This window comes from Anneissia japonica, unplaced genomic scaffold (genome assembly GCF_011630105.1).
Source record: "Anneissia japonica isolate Jap-2015-1 unplaced genomic scaffold, ASM1163010v1 scaffold935_len144941_cov109, whole genome shotgun sequence".
Classification (NCBI taxonomy): Eukaryota; Metazoa; Echinodermata; class Crinoidea; order Comatulida; family Comatulidae; genus Anneissia; species Anneissia japonica.
In genome coordinates, this window is record NW_022703082.1 from 1 (window position 1) to 17,795 (window position 17,795).

General features: G+C 34.2%; 1 protein-coding gene across 1 annotated transcript in view; it reads left to right on the plus strand.

Annotated features, from left to right (window-relative positions):
• Window positions 1–12,690: 12,690 nt before the first annotated feature.
• LOC117104287 overlaps window positions 12,691–17,795 on the plus strand; it is a gene marked incomplete at its 5' end in the record, with an annotated part of 11,732 nt that continues 6,627 nt past the window's right edge. Inside the window, 4 exons of the mRNA XM_033245036.1 lie at window positions 12,691–12,795; window positions 13,030–13,131; window positions 14,771–15,301; window positions 15,846–15,890. Coding sequence (XP_033100927.1) covers window positions 12,691–12,795; window positions 13,030–13,131; window positions 14,771–15,301; window positions 15,846–15,890 — 783 coding nt within the window. The remainder of the gene's footprint in view (window positions 12,796–13,029; window positions 13,132–14,770; window positions 15,302–15,845; window positions 15,891–17,795) is intronic.

Genomic DNA, 17,795 nt, shown 5'->3' on the forward strand with positions numbered 1-17,795 from the left:
ACATATTCTGAAAGCACATGAGTTGTAAATATGATTTTATAGATCATAATGTTATTATTATTGTTGTTATTGTATTTTTATTGTTATTATTATTATTATTATTATTATTATTATTATTGTCATTATTATTATTATTATTATTGTTATTATTATTATTATTATTAGTCTATTATTATTATTATTATTATTATTATTATTATTATTATTATTATTTGTCTGTTATTAGTAATATTTACCGTGAGTTACCACTTTTAAAACTTCACATTATTGAACTGTGCTATAATCAGTCTTACCGTATTAACTCCATAATACACAGCCCCTTTTTTCTTCAGAAGATTCGGATTCAGATCTGAAAATTAGAAATGAAATGTGAAAATGTAAACCCAAATAGAATGCGTGCTAATCTGTTGTACCAATAAAGTTCAGACTATATCAGGAACTCCCATTTGCGTACAGTCATGTGAAAAATTGTACACTCTACTTTCTACTGTTGATTTTAAATCCTTTTTTTATTTTTAGCGAGTTACAATAAATCTTTTGGGGCTAATAAAGCGTCATATAAGCTCTCTACAATGTGTATTATACTAACTGTAACCTAAAACTCTATACAGACTATCACATTTTATTTGACAAAAAATTGTCATCATGACCGTACATAGTAATGTTTTTGTAAAATAAAATTTGATAATTTGAACAAATAAACTCAAATCAAATCAAACTTTATTTGTCCATTAAAACACAGGTGAAATAGAAATTCTTGTTCCACTGGCAAAGAACATGAAACATCATAAAACATTGTAAACAACTTTAAAACACACCAGAAGGACAACAGTAACTAAAATTTAGAAAGTTTTCTAAAAATTAAAATAATAATCAGATTCATTTAAAACAGTTTAAAGTGTAAAATATGCATTTCAAGCTAATTAGAATTAAACAGGTCCTTTGACCTCAAGAGAGAATGTTATAGACTTTATTGTTCATTAATGGTATGTAAGGGGCAGGCTTTAGCACGTGATTTTGTAGCAAATCAAAAAAAAAAAAAAGAGAGAAAAAAAAGAAAGGATATTATTAGTATCCTTACTCGAGTGAAGTTAAGTTACACAATGAGAGAGTTTTATGGTTTATGGGCCAAAATGTGCTTCAGACGGATACCAGTCAACTTGCACCCTTGGCAGTCAAAATAACGTTATTTTGATAGGCAAATTATTGGCCTTGATGGGTTTCTATTTCTGAATTGCTCGCATGAACTCATAGCATGATCGTCAGAAATTGAAGCGCTCTAAAATGGCCGATCATTGCCTCAATTACAATATGAGTTGACTACTGTATTACAGACTAACGGCGCACCCTTTATTGTTATTATAACTAAATTAATAACAGGCGATAGAACCTGAATTGTGAAATGTTTGCTCTGTGCCTTGGAATTTCTCCACGACGCATACAATCAGATAGATATTTCATACCAAAGCTGAGGTAGAGTATATATTTGCGTATTCCCTATCATAATAATATATTTACCAATTCGAAGAAAATCTAATATATTTTATATTTTATAGATAGAAAATGTAATATATTTTTTAAATAGATAGAAAATGTAATGTATTTCATATATAGATAGATTTTATAGGCAGGTTTTATACACTTGATTTTAAATTAAGTATAATAACAAAAATCCGATAAGAATATAATTATTTTCTCAGTGATACCAGAGAGGTATATAATCAATAATACACCCATGGTAATACCAAATGTCGATATCCTAAACACAAAACATGCATTTACACGGAAATGTTAATTGGGCTCAGTTTGCAGAATAAAAGCATTGTACTATATGGTTTGTATGGAACTAACTGCCTAATGTTCCATCTGAATTGCGAGGTTTGGAGAAGGAAAATATTGATTGTTACAAGACTGACTCGCATAAATTTAATGCATAAATAGTCATAAATCGAAGCAAAGCCATCGATCGAGGGTATGTTAATTATGAACACAATGAAATGCAAATAGCTGCTTAGCCAGCGCACACACCCTTCTCTATTCATATACAAAAGTAGATCCGACATATTGGAACGTTTTGTTCTGTTCTCTGAGTTTTTTTTAAACACCCGATGCACATATCGTCCAGAATCTATATTTTGGGTAACCTTAGTTCATAACGAGGTACGTGATTTTATTTAAAAAACATTTGTTTATTGCCAATAGGCCTAATAACATTTACTAGAAAGTTTAGTAAATACTGTACAAAGGCCCTATCCCTATATACTACGGGTCAGGCCCTTAGCCAGAGTGGGGTCGCCATGAAGCACATTATCGTCTGATTTCGGCCTGGTAAACTTATTGGTTCATATAACAAGGTACAGGATTTTATTTGAAAAATATATTATTTGAAATATATATTCACACCCATCATCACTCATCACAATTCCGTGAGACAATTATCCTATAGTTACTAAACATAATGCAAATATTGTGAATGTGCTGGAGACGTGGTTATTTTCCGGGAGGATTTTGCTTGGTTGTGAGAGTGCGGGATGCCATCCTGATTACCATGAGACTCCCCCGACTTTTTTTTTTTATTACTAATAGTCAAGAGACTTAAGAGACGCACAAAGCAATATTGGCTAGATTTGTGCATATACTGATAGGTTTCCATTTCTACTGGTATGATACTCGCCTTGCGAGAGGTTGCAGGTTTGAGTACTCCAGAATCATATATTTTCATGCGACTGAAAAATGTAACTATTCGTTAAAGGACTTCCTGATACGATGATAGTAGTATCATGTTCCTATTCGAGCTTTAAGATCCCTATCAATTTGTTGATTACACAGCGTTAACTCCCAGTAAATTTTACTTTCTTATGCTAGCCACGTAAGCTACATGGATGAAATGAAGTAGTATTTTTTAAATTTAAAGTGTGTAAATTTTATGTAGGTTCTTAATATATATTTTTTTTTCATAAACAAATTGCACCCGTAGGCCTACTGATTTTTAATAATCCTTTGTATTTTAACTATATTTTTATGTGGGCCCGTTAGGCTATTTCATACCACTTCAAGTGGTTGACATACTCAACTTAGCCCTGGATTCAACCAAAACAACAGGGTTTCACGATCTGTGCACATCCAAACGTTTGATGAGATTTAATTACATTAAAAATGTGTATTCCCTTAATAGGGGTAATAATAGGATTTGGGTATTTTTCATAAAACGACATTAAAGATTCTTTATAGCCTAATTTTAATGGCCGATCATTGCCTCAATTACAATATGAGTTGACTACTGTATTACAGACTAACGGCGCACCCTTTATTGTTATTATAACTAAATTAATAACAGGCGATAGAACCTGAATTGTGAAATGTTTGCTCTGTGCCTTGGAATTTCTCCACGACGCATACAATCAGATAGTTATTTCATACCAAAGCTGAGGTAGAGTATATATTTTCGTATTCCCTATCATAATAATATATTTACCAATTCGAAGAAAATCTAATATATTTTATATTTTATAGATAGAAAATGTAATATATTTTTTAAATAGATAGAAAATGTAATGTATTTCATATATAGATAGATTTTATAGGCAGGCAATAGGCAGGTTTTATGCACTTGATTTTAAATTAAGTATAATAAAAAAAAATCCGATAAGAATATAATTATTTTCTCAGTGATACCAGAGAGGTATAATCAATAATACACCCATGGTAATACCAAATGTCGATATCCTAAACACAAAACATGCATTTACACGGAGATGTTAATTGGGCTCAGTTTTTTGCGTAATAAAAGCATTGTACTATATGGTTTGTATGTAACTAACTGCCTAATGTTCCATCTGAATTGCGAGGTTTGGAGAAGGAAAATATTGATTGTTACAAGACTGACTCGCATAAACTCAATGCATAAATATGGAACGCCAAAAGGACAAAATACAATTGGTAGCAATGCAAAACTGAGAGTCAGCAGCGCAAAACTGAGAGTCACCAGTGCAAAACTGAGAGTCTAGTCACCAGTGCAAAACACAGAGTCACAGTGCAAAACTGAGTAGTGCAAAACACAGAGTCAGCGTGCAAAACTGAGAGTCACAGTGCAAAACAGAGAGTCAGCAGCGCAAAACCGAGAGTCAGCAGCGCAAAACACAGAGTCACAGTGCAAGAGTGAGAGTCACAGTACAAAACTGAGTCACAGTGCAAAACTGTTAGTCACAGTGCAAAACATTGGTGGCAATGCAAAACTCCAATGTACTGTACAACTCAAGTGGACGCCCTCTATTTTGAATTAAAGTTTCACAGCTTTTTTGGACGGTGTCAAGAAGTAAAATGGATGAAATTTTGAGGTCACTTGGGCATTCCTTAGTGACCATTGACAATTTTGAAAGGGGGAGGGGGTGCGTATAAGCGTTACAATTAATACAAAAATTAAGCGTTTAAAATAATTAATAAACAGTGGGCTATGGAGAAGGCTAGAAGTAGGTACATGTGCCCGGGCTTGTCGAAAAACAAGGCCTAAGTCTGGATATATACCGTACCTAAATGCCTCGACTTCGTCGGCTTCTCATAAAAACATTGTTTTCCTTAATAACTCTCACTTAACTGTCTAAATTTTCTGCTTTTTTGTCATTTCTGTTGTCTTTTTTGATCCCCAATTGGTTATCTTTTAAAAAAAAATTATTTTGATTGCGCCTTGTATATGTATCCCTTGGCAAAAGGCGCGGTACAAGTTCCTGTATTATTAACTGGGCCAGGCCTAGCCTAGGCTTTAGGGCCTACCTTTAATTATGATTATTAAAATTGAACTTTTTGAAATTTGGTGGTCCAGGAGCAGAGGCCTGGAGGGGGTTTGTGAGAAAAGCGACAAAGTAAAATTTTGAGGGTCTTTACATAATATATTTCTCAAAAACATAATTCATGAATATTTCATTTAAATTTTCATTAATTTGGGTGTTTTTGAGACCTGAAAAAGTAACGTTATTATGTCCTGTACACCTGCAGGCCTATAGATAACATTATTCGTATTATATGGACAGTCTGCAATCACCGGAGACGATTAATTTCTAACAAATTTCATACCACATTATTAAAAATCAACAGTTAGATAAACTGGCAAATATATAATGCAATGCATGCCATAGCATTTTGTGATAATTGGGAACGATTTTGTGAAATCATAGGTCTTAAAAAGTAGACCTTTTGGAATTTGGGAGGGGAGGATGCGTCCGCAGCCTCTGCACCACCCCCCCCCCCCCCCTGCCTACGGGCCTGAAAAAATTTGAACGGCGGATTCCAGGCCTAGCCTAGTTCTAGGTAGGCCCTAAAGCCTAGGCTAGGCCTGGCCTAGTTAATAATACAGGAACTTGTACCGTGGCCTTTTGCCAAGGAATACATACAATCCACAATCAAAATAATTTTTTTAAAAAAGATAACCAATTGCGGATCAACAAAGACAACAGAAATGACAAAAAAGCAAAAAATTTAGACAGTTAAGTGAGATTTATTTAGGAAAACAATGTTTCTTGAGAAGCTGACGAAGTCGAGGCATTTAGGTATATATCTAGACTTAGGCCTTGTTTTTTGACAAGCCCGGGCACATGTACCTACTACTAGCCTTCTCCATAGCCCACTGTTTATTACATGGCCGGCGGAAGCGGGGGGGGGGGCGAAAAATATATGTCTGGAGAATTTTGTATGATCGGAAATGCAAAAAAAGGAGGAGGGAAGAAGGAGAAGGATGGGAAAGAGAATGTTTATCCAGTACCAGAAAAATAAAGACAAGAATAAAAAGGAAGATATAATGAACAGATATCACAATACCCCTGCCTGCAACCCCTTCTCCACTTCAAAAAGTGTCCATAGCGCATTTGATCTAAGCCGCCAGGTATTCTCCACAGTGACGTAATCACCGGGAGACAAAGGGAAAATATCCATCATAAGGAAAATGCTTATATTCAGTTTAAAAAAACGAGTGTGGCCATATATAACATAAGAGCATTTCTTGTTGAGGTAGGCCAATTTCCTCTAAAAATTGCACATTTTAGGGAGTTTTGATCAATTCCGACGAAATTAGAATTAAAAAAACAAACATTTTTCGCGCGCTTCTCGTGCCTTTTTTAATGTTAAAGCTTGTGCTTGCTCTCCTTTGCCTTCTAGGTTATAACACATAGTCCCAAACTCAAGAAAGAAAATTTAAGATAGGCCTAGATCGTTTTACCTAAAAGAAGGGCCTCAATGTGTAATGATGTTGAAAGAATATGTTTGTAATAAATAAAGCCATAAGGAGAATGCTTATATTCAGTTTAAAAAACCAGTGTGGCCATATATAACATAAGAGCATTTCTTGTTGAGGTAGGCCAATTTCCTCTAAAAATTGTACATTTAGGGAGTTTTGATCAATTCCGACGAAATTAGAATTAAAAACACAAAAATTTTTCGCACGCTTCGCGCGCATTTGTTAGGGTTAAAGCTTGTGCTTACCCTCCTTTGCCTTCTAAGTTATTTAAAAACATAATAGTCAAAAAACTTGAGAAAGAAAATTTAAGATAGATCGTTTTACCTAAAAGAAGGGCCTCAATGTGTAATGATGGTGAAAGAATAGGCCTATGAATTGCAATAAATAAAACCACGATGAAAATGCTTATATTTAGTTTCAAACACACGTGTGTGCCCTATATTAATAATAAAATAAGCCATGTCGTATTGTTTTCTATATGGGGGGGGGGGGGTATCACACCAAGTCATAAATTAATAACCGGGAAAATTACTACCTTCGCCCCTCCCCCCACCCAAGACCCCTGTTACGCGCCTGCTTATAAATGGGGCCCCTCCCCCCCACTTTGAAAAACGTTCTGCCGGCCCTTTATTAATTATTTCAAACACTTAATTTTTGTAATAATTGTAACGCTTATACGCACCCCACCCCCCTTTTTCAAAATTGTCAATGGTCACTAAGGAGTGCCCAAGTGACCTCAAAATTTCATCCATTTTACTTCTTGACACCGTCCAAAAAAGCTGTGAAACTTTAATTCAAAATAGAGGGCGTCCACTTGAGTTGCACAAAAGTGAGAGTCACAGTGCAAAACTGAGAGTCACAGTGCGAAAAATTGGTGGCAATGCAAAACTCCAATGGCAGTGGGACGCATCCTCCCCTTCCAAATCCCAAAAGCTCTACTTTTTAAAACCTATGATTTCACAAAATCGTTCCCAATTATCACAAAATGCTATAGCATGCATTGCATTATATATTTGCCGGCTTGTCTAACTGTTGATGTGGAATGAAATTAGTTAGAAATTGATCGTCTCCGGTGATTGCAGATTGTCCATATAATATGAATATAATGTTATCTATATGCCTGCAGGTGTACAGGACATAATAAAGTTACTTTTTCAGGTCCCAAAAACATACAAATTAATGAAAATTTAAATGAAATATTCATGAATTTCGGTATATGTTTGAGAAATCTATTATGTAAAGACCCTCAAAATGTTACTTTGTCGCTTTTCTCACAAACCCCCTCCAGACCACTGTCCCTGGACCACCAAATTTCAAAAAGTCCAATTTTTAAAACCTGTTATTTCACTAAAATCGTTCCTAAAATGATCGCGAAATGCTATAATATGCATAACATTTTTTTGCCCGCTCTTCTACCCGTTGATTTTTTAATAATTTGCTACGAAATCTATTGGAAATTTTCAGCTCCAGTGATTGCAGATTGATCCATGTCATCTTTAGGCCTACAGATGTAAAGATCATTAAAAAATACAATTCCACAGTGGTGGATTCAAGGGGTGGGGAGAGCCCCCTAAAATTATAAAAGAAATGGAGAAAAAATAAAAATCATAGGCCTAATTAAAGTTTGTCTGAGAGTGCCATTTCCGGCCATTTTGAGGTGCCATAATCATAAATTTTCTTACCTAAGCCCCAAATATGGTGGGGGTGAGGTAATATTGACCATCTGTCGGTGCAAGTTCATCCCACCTTCTATTTTTCATGTTTTACTGTAGGTCCCTAGACAATACTCAAATGAATGAAAATTTAAATAGGATATTACAAATTATGGATTTTAGAATGGCCCTTAAAATGCTAATTTATCAGAGCTTCCAGAAGATTCGCCCCATTATTTACTGTGTACATATTGCAACGTTTTGTTCTGTCCTCTGAGTTTTTTTAAAACACCCGATGCACATATCGTCCAGAATCTATTTTTCGGGTAACCTTAGTTCATACGTGATTTTATTTAAAAAACATTTGTTTATTGCCATTAGGCCTAATAACATTTACTAGAAAGTTTAGTAAATACTGTACAAAGGCCCTATCCCCATATAGTACGGGTCAGGCCCTTAGCCAGAGCGGGGTCGCCATGAAGCACATTATCATCTGATTTCGGCCTGGTAAACTTATTGGTTCATATAACAAAGTACATGGTTTTATTTGAAAAAAAAATCTTATTACCATAAATAACATTTACTAGATTTAGTAAATAATTTACATCATATTCCTAAAATTGGTATGTGTCTGTGTCTAATTGGCAAAGAGACTAAGAGTAACGGGTTATTGCCTAATGATTGTGAGAATATTTTGTGGCAGTTGTTCAACGAAACACAGTACCACGAATTGGCAGTTCGTTTTTATTTTGTTACGTGAATTATGATTCTGTGCGCTTAAGACAGTTAAATGATCTTGAATTTAAGGTGTGTAAACTTGATATACACTTCCTGTAGGCCTACGACAGGTGTCCCAAGTTGGAAATTCCTGAAGATCTGTTTAAGTGAGCTTTTTAAACACATTTAATTGTATTTTTTCACATGTGCATATTCACACCCATCATCACCCATCACCCAATTCCGTGAGACAATTGATCCTATAGTAATACTAAACATAATGCAAATATTGTGAATGTGCTGGAGAGGTGGTTATTTTCCAGGAGGATTTTGCTTGGTTGTGAGAGTGCGGGATGCCATCCTGATTAGCATGAGACACCCCCGACTTTTTTTTATTACTTTAAACAATCCTTCCCTGTCTTGAGAAAATGAAGAATTCATATTTGATATTTTGAACGAGGCGCTCGCTTTTTGATTGGTTTTATAACGTGCGCAATAAGGCACTTCCTGCGTTCCATAACCACCAGCACGCTGATAAGGTAAGGAACCAGAAAGAACATGTTCCTTTTCAGCCCGTGTTGCGCTGTGTTGTTTTGCCAACATTGTTTGCAACAATATGCAATATTTACGTGTCACAAATTTCATCATATGTACAGTTATTTATTTCCATCGTAGCCTAGCCCCAGGTAGGTAGGTAGATGTATTTCTGTAGGCCTAGGCCGGAGACCCCTCCTTAATTAAAAATAATAAATTTAGGCTAGGCCTAGGGTAGGGGTCCTCCTAGGACCTAGAGAAGTATAAGGGTAGCCTACCCTAGCGTGAGCCTAGGTGAGGTAGGCTATGCGAGGCCTACTTACGTAGGGCCTAGGCTGATAGTTACTGCGCAGGGTTCAGATTGTGTATTGCTGTCTCTTATACACATCTAGATGTGTATAAGAGACAGAGCATGACAAGATAGCAATTATTAAGGGTTCCAACAATTTAAAAACTAATATTACTAATTGAATTGGTCTTTATTAGTAAATTAACAGGTTAAATAATCAGGCCAGGCCTGCCTCGGTATACAGGTTCTAGTCTAATGCGTTGACTGGGCTATTTAAGTCCTAACCTTCTACCCAGCCTCATGGCCTACAGTTATATTGAATACTGATTGCAGGCTGGAAATTAAGGGTTATTTGGTCCCGATTGTTTTAAAGAGTGACAAGGAATTTACTTGGTCACGCTCACTGTGACTGTGCTCACTGTGTCATTTCTTTTCATAAGCGCCAGAAAGGTTTCCAACCAAATCGCAATTGTTTACAACTTGTGCAGCCCCATAATTTTCAGTCAGGCAGTATGCAAAACAATCTATCATTCATTCTATGATATCAACCAATCAGCACGAGCTACTGTTAAAGTGTGACGTCGTACCCTAAAGCTGTGTCTCATTGGGTCAAGAACTGATGTGCACTCATCTCATATTCTTGGTAAATAAGCATTCTCCGTCAAATCGAACAAGACTGGTATTAAAATATCGACTTGAACAAATTTTTACTTTTCCTTAACTTATTTGTTTATAAAATAGAATACTGATATTTCAAACGAGCGTCGTTTGACTTCTTATAGTTTTACGATGGACAAGTAGCAAGCAATAACAAAAATTTAACACAAAATACATCGTAAGTAAACGCATTTAGACATCATCTGGATTGACTGAATATTATACTACGCTCCTTCAAACACGTGGTTGATGATAATTTCAGCCAGACTTTATGGGGCAGCTGTGGTATAACAACATGTGTTTCCATGAGCAACATCTTCAAATTTACAAAAAACAAAAAAGAAGAAAAAAAAGGAAAAAAAAAACAAAACATAGACCTTTTCAGCAATTGAGAAACATAATTAAATAAAGTAATATAGAAAACAATGGCTTTACTGAAAATATTTTGGGCGAAAATTCCTTTACCACCATTCATTTACTGAAGAAGCCAGCCTGCTTCTTCTGACCTACTTTTGTTTGTACCGGCGGCGTACAAAGAGTCAAATGACTTTGTGCCTCGTAACCATTTTGTCTGTGTCTACCATGAGGAGCGTGGAATTGGGAACATTTCTTACTGAATTTTGTAGACGACAAGCATAGTTGTTTCTAGGCAACTGGTAATGGGCCTATATCAAACGATTTATTTCCTTCTTTAAGGTTCAGCAGAAAAAGCAAATAAAATGATTTTCTAATTGTGTTTTTAAATTACAAATTTAATTGATTATAAATAAATATTTAAGAATTTGTTATTGAACTTGGAATTAACAAAGTGCAGCATTTGAATTAATTGATAATTTTAATCTAAAAAAATATTGTACAAGAAATGTTTCTTTTTTGACAAAAAAAAACCCCCAACAAAAACGACATTAATTAAACCAAACTCTTTGCTTCACGCATTATTTGGTTAGATTTGAAGCAGTACTTAGGTGCTACTCGCCTCGTGGCTGACTGCCCCTTTGCTTGGCACACACATGGTTTAGGATTACTCCGCAAAACCTTATTTGTAAACACCACAACTTGTGACGATGCTCTCTGACGATATTAATAGTTTTGTAGTTTGAAGGTGTACTAACAGTTAGTTTTCTTTCTCAATAATTCAAAAAAAAAAAACAACTGTTGAACAAGAAAATGTAACTGTCATTAAAAGTGTAGAAGATAGGCGCCATAAGGACACTCAGAAGTTAGTTGTACAGGTGCAGGCCCAATGTTCAAATTGTAGCGTAAGCAGTGTCGCTGACTCTGCGTGATGCCAATTTTTCAGGCTTAAAAAGAAGCCTAAACGACCTTTGACAGAAGAAACGGAACAACAAAAACAATCAACAAAAAGAAAAACAAGTAGATGAATGAGAAAAGATAGTTTTGAGTCTGGCCTTAAATAGGGAAGAGGAAGAAAGTGAGGTGAGTGAGGGGCGGGGGAAATTCCCCCGACGAGGGGTCAGACTTCCCAGACGAAAGAAAAGTGGCCGTGGTCAGGCTTCGATGAAAAAATTAAGAAAATAGTCCGGGGGCCCATTCTCCGAAAATTTTGACAATTTAGGGGATTCAAAGGCTTATTTAATCGATTTTAGATTCTACTAATTAGTAGAAAATACATATATTTTTTGTTTTTGTCATGCTCATGTATCTCACTAACTTAGTGAGTTACGCCTAGAATTGTTGGTTATCTTTCATACTCATAGGTTCCAAACATGTCCAAAAAAGTTGAACAAAAGCTAATTGAAGTAAATACATGGTTGGCTTGAAAGAGAATTCCCCAACTGATTGTCTCGTACAGTTGAACTTGCCTACAGATTGTTAATTCATACATGCCAACATTTTGATAGTAAATAACGGGAGAATCACCGAACTTTGGCCTGTAAAAGGGGGAGGGGTCAGGAGGGTTTTTCCCCATTACATGGGGTCCAGATTTAGCTATTTAATGTAATATAAGGATAAATCTCATGATTTTTATTATGTGTGTTTCAATAATAAAATTATTGATTTTAACTTGTATGTTTGATAGAATCATATAATTGTCTTGTGTATCTAGGCCTACAGTATGTCTATATGGATCAATTTCTCATTTGCTGGCCTTTTCAGTACAAGATACAAAATCTAGATTCAGTCCTTGTCATAAAATGCTTTTTCAATGGGCTTAAATTAATACAGATAATTACTGGGCCGGTATTTTAGCAATTGTAACTTCAGCTAATTAGTCAGCGTAAGGTCGGGTCCAGCTACGTCACTATTCTTTACAAGACTAATTCAGAAAGGTTGAAATTCAGTAGGGAATATGTATAGGACCATCATTATTTCCATACCAATTACAGCAATAATAATAGTATAATAATAGTAGTAATAATAATAATAGTGGAACACTTTAATATTTACAATCACACATTGTTATCTACTCTAACGCACAAATGGAATCACAAGCCTGGTACAAAAGTATAATGCAATAAAATATATTAACTGTATTTCTCTAATGTGTGTTTGATTGAAAATCTACATTGAATAATGAATATATAAGGATTAATAAATAATTGTTGTTCTATGCTATGTTAAATTTGCCAAGATTTTCACAATTTTTTGAACAGATGATGAAAAAGAACCAGAAAATTTAACCAGCAAAAGACAGGTGAAACAGAAAGGACCTACTATAAAAATTAAGAGGGCAAAGACAGTTGAGCCATCAAGCCTAGGTATGTACTTGTAGAGTATTTTATATTTTGTAGCAGAACATAAAAATGTCATTTACTCAACAATGTATGTTTGTGGGTTTGATTTTTTTTTCATTTAACGTAAATGAATGCTGTAAATTGTTGTTTGTTATTCTGATGAATTGAACTTCACTTTACGTAAACATTTTAAAGTTTAAATAATAGTTCTTCTATGCTATGTTAAATTTGGCAAGATTTTCACAATTTCTTAAACAGATGATGAAGAACCGGAAAATTTAACCAGCAAGAGAAAGGTGAAACAGAAAGGACCTACTAACAAAATTAAGAGGACAAAGATAATTGAGCAATCAAGCCCAGGTATGTACTGGTAGAGTATTTTATATTTTGTAGCAGAAATTTATGATGTCATTTACTCAACAATGTATGTTTGTGGGTTTGATTTTTTTTTCATTTAACATAAATGAATGCTGTAAATTGGTGTTTTTTATTCTGATGAATTGAACTCCACTTTACTTAAAAACATTTTAAAGTTTCTACTAGAACACGTTATATCGTCATTGCGGACTTATAAAATCCGCATACGCCTTAAAACTAAAACAAAATGCATACTTTTGGAGTCCGTACTGAGCCCAAAAAATCCACAATGAAAATATAACATGTTCTAGAAATAAAGTAAAAAATAAATTGTTATTCTATGCCTTTACCTTAGGCATAAAAAAAAAATGAGCCAGAAAAACAATAAGCAAAATAAACAAGCTAAAAGAACAAAGTCAATTGAGCAATAAAACCAATGTATGTGTTGTATTTTGTAGCATAGGTTAACCTTACAGTAGGTCATTACTCAACAATGCATATTAGTCTGGATGGTAATTCTATGATTCATACATTATTTTTCCATTTATATTATGTTATATTGTAAGCCCCTTTTCAATAATAGAAATACTTTGTACAGTATGTATTAATTATTTAATATTCAAAGTCAATTGAGCAATCAAACTAAGGTATGTATTATAACTATGCAATTTTTAAATAACACAGAAGAAACATTACTACGGATAATGAGTGGGAGGCCATGAATCAACGTTTTGACCTTTATTGGGTGTATTTTCAAGAATGACCCAATAAAGGTCAAAATCTTAAATCATGGTCTCCCTCTCATTATTCGGAGTAACTTTCTTTTTATGTTATTTAAACATAATCAATACATCTGGTTTTACAATTTAAGTTATTAATAAACAATGCATGTTTTGGGGTAACTGGGGTCCTATGAATTTTATGTTTATTTAAAATTAACTGTTTCTTTACATTTTTTTCATTTAAGAATTATAATTATGATTTTATGTTAGAACAAATAATGTATATTTTCATTGGTTTTTTTTTAGGCACATGTGCCAATGATTGGCAATAGTGAATATATCACTGTGGCAATCCATTCCACAAGACAAACATTTAACACAAGATACATAAATAAACTAGGTTTCTTTATGAAGTTTAGGGAGTGGAGTTATTTTAATGTTCACCATAAGAAATATCCTGGTGATTTTTTTTTTGTCCGTTTTCTTCTGTTATTGTTAAGCGCCTCAAGGTTGGTCCAACGGGAGGCGCTATACAAATCACAAATTATTATTATTATTATTATTATTATTATTATTATTATTATTATTTTGACCCATGACCCTGGAATTGGAAGGTAAGTATCTTAATGACCAAGGTACACCTTGACTTGCATTCAGCATGTTCAGAGGTCTAAGATCTTGTGCGAGTTGCAAGAGACTCATAGAAATCCGGAAGACCTTGCATGAGCAAGCAAGAATGTCACATAAAATAACCCATCTCCCACAATTCATGATATAATTATGCATTTTACTATGTTTTATCAATTGTCTCACACTGGATAAAGAATGGCCTCATTCAGATTTAGAATCGGAGTATATCCCTGCCTTGAATCCGCTATAGTGAAGTATTAACATAGTATTTATTACTACATTACTTCCAGAAATCTCTGAGGATGAATACCGTGAGCTGTTGCAGGATATATCAGAATGGTTTGATGGAAATAGCTGTATCAGTATGCTGAAAGTATTGTACAGAGATCATGTGACTAATGCTAATATACTGCATAATGCTACTAAAATGCGTGACTTGCTGGACAACTTGCATGACTCTGGGAATCTGAGTCCAACTGATCTTAGTATTCTGTATGACACCATAAATGTAACAAAACAATTTGGTTTCAAACCAAAGAATAAGAAGCTGCTTTCATTATTTCAAAATGTTAGAAGTTTTGAAATATCAAAATTTACATCGCACAGGCAAAAGCTTGTAAAATTAGGAATGGCATTGATTCAAGATGATGTAGCAACTCTTGATGGTTCATTTAACACCCGACAAAAGAAATATGAAGACAGTTGGCATTTGATAAATGATCTGGAGCACAGAACAGTAATTTGTGAAGGAAAAATGGAGGCATTTGTTAAAAAGTTGAGTGAATTCCAACTCCATTCAGCCGTGAAAGCTCTTACTGAAGGTAAGATAAATAATGAACTGACCATGGTTTAATTAGATCAATCCCTGGTTAGTTAGGAGGTGTATCTCCATACCGCAATTTGGGTGCTGGCTTGGCTTGGAAATTTCACCTTTATTTTATTATTGGTTTACATTTCCAAACAACATATAGAGACTTTTTTGTATTTTGCTCTATACAGTATAAACTGTTAACCATGTTGCTTACAGTAAACTACAGACTAACATTAAAAATATACAGCTTTTCTTCATACAGTGAACTTTTGGTTGTTGAATGACAATTTTTTCAACTGTTCCACACAAAAACACAAAATAATTTCTTATGGAGATTTTATTTAAGAAAGTAAGAAACCTGCATTTTTTACATTGCTGCTTCAAAATTTACTAGCTATACCCATAGAGAGTTTTGGTATTTCACACTACAGTTGTGATGACCTAGAATGACCTATGGCACAATATCCTGTCCAACACTTATCATTCAAATAATTAGCTGATAAATATTATTATTCAGTCTTAGCCTAATCTTTTAACGTAAATTTTAATTGCAGGCACTGGAAATGTATCTTCAAACTCGGGACAAGCGAGTGATAAAGGTAGTAAATGATACATTTATAGATGTTAATGTATTCTAAATATCAGGTCAAAGTTCAAATCTCAAATAAGTCAGTATTTGTGACTTGGACTTCGACTTGATATCCAGAATGCATTAAAATCTGTTTATTTTGAAAAATTAGTTCACACATAAAGAGTTGAAAAACAGAGTTTATACTTTCTACTCACACTGATATATGTATCTGTATACTGGTATAAATTGCATAATTAATGGGGTCAAGGGGTTATCAGGTTGATCAAGGTAAGATGGTATTTTTAGGGTCAATGGTCCTGCAACTATGTTCGAAACCCCATCATATCTACTTATTTGCTCCAACTAGATTTGAACTTGTCACTGAGGACTAGTTTGTTGATCCACTTGTCAGGCAAAATAATCTTGCAGCGCTTAAAAGTGAAACATAGAAAAATACTGTAGCCAGGATTTTCATACTAAGAAGGATAATATCAAGTCTTGCCGGGTCGTCAAAAAGAAAGAAAGAAGTGGGGGAGAGGTTAGAAAAAAAACATTAATTTTACCATGATGACGTCATTAAAGTGAAAAATATTTGAAACATTGTTAAAGAAATTTGTCTCGGCTATAACATACTTACAGGTACTGTAGGAGACGATTGATCAAGAATAAGCGAGATACGTTCAAATAAGTATAATAATAACGTCATAAATAAAAATTCAGATGGCAATATGATGACGTCACAATGTCTGATCAGCAATTATGATCTATAAAATCATATCTACAACTCATGTGCTTTCAGAATATGTAATACAAATTGGGGGTCACCTTTCATTCTAAGGAGTTATAACTAACTAAAAATAGGCATTTTTTAAGCATATAATAGGAAAATTAATGTACATGACCTTCAACCTTGGCCTGAAGTTTGTTCCCACTGAATATGATTAAAAAATAATGAATGGTTAAGAAGATATGGGGTCATCAAAGTTTTGAGGAAAGACAAAATGAAAGGGCCAGAAAAAAACATTTATTTTGACCATGATGACGTCATCAAAATGTAAAAAGAAGTCACATATGTAAAAGAATTGTCTAAGATATAACATACTCAAAGTTTGGAGACGTTCAATCAAGGATAAGTGAGATACGCTCAAATGCACATTTTCAAAAATGACGTCATGGATAAAATTCAGTTTCTTTGAAATCATATGCCAATATGATGATGTCACAATGTCCGATCAGCCATTATGATCTATAAAATCATATTTACAACTCATGTGCTTTCAGATTATGTAATCAAAATTGAGGAAGGGGGGGGATCACCTTTCATCCTTAGGAGCTATAACTGATTAAAAATAGGCATGATTTTAAGCATATAATAATTTTGACGCACACATACGCGCACGTTAATGTGCAAACAAATAATTAAGGTACAGGACATTCAACCTTGACCTGAAGTTTATGCCCACTGTGTATGATTCAGAAATGACGAATGGTTAAGATACTCTTGATCGATCATCTCCCAACTTTGAGTATGTTATAGCTGAGACAATTCTCTTTCATAATTGTGACTACTTCTTACATTTTGATGACGTCATCATGGTGAAAATGAATGTTTTTTCTCACCTCCCTCATCTTTTTTTTCCTCAAAGCTTTGACGATTCCCATAACCAATTGGCATTTTTAAATCATATACATTGGGTATAAAATTCAGGCATAAGCATGCGTCAAATTTTTTAAATGCTCAAAATCATACCTATTTTTAATCAGTTATAGCTCCTAGGGATTAAAGGTGACCCCTTATTACATATTCTGAAAACCGTATCTCGCTTATCCTTCATCGACCGACTCCCACATTTGAGTATGTTAAAGCTAAGACAGTTCTCTTTCAGATGTGTACCATTCATTTATCATTTTTGTGATGTCATCATGGACAAAA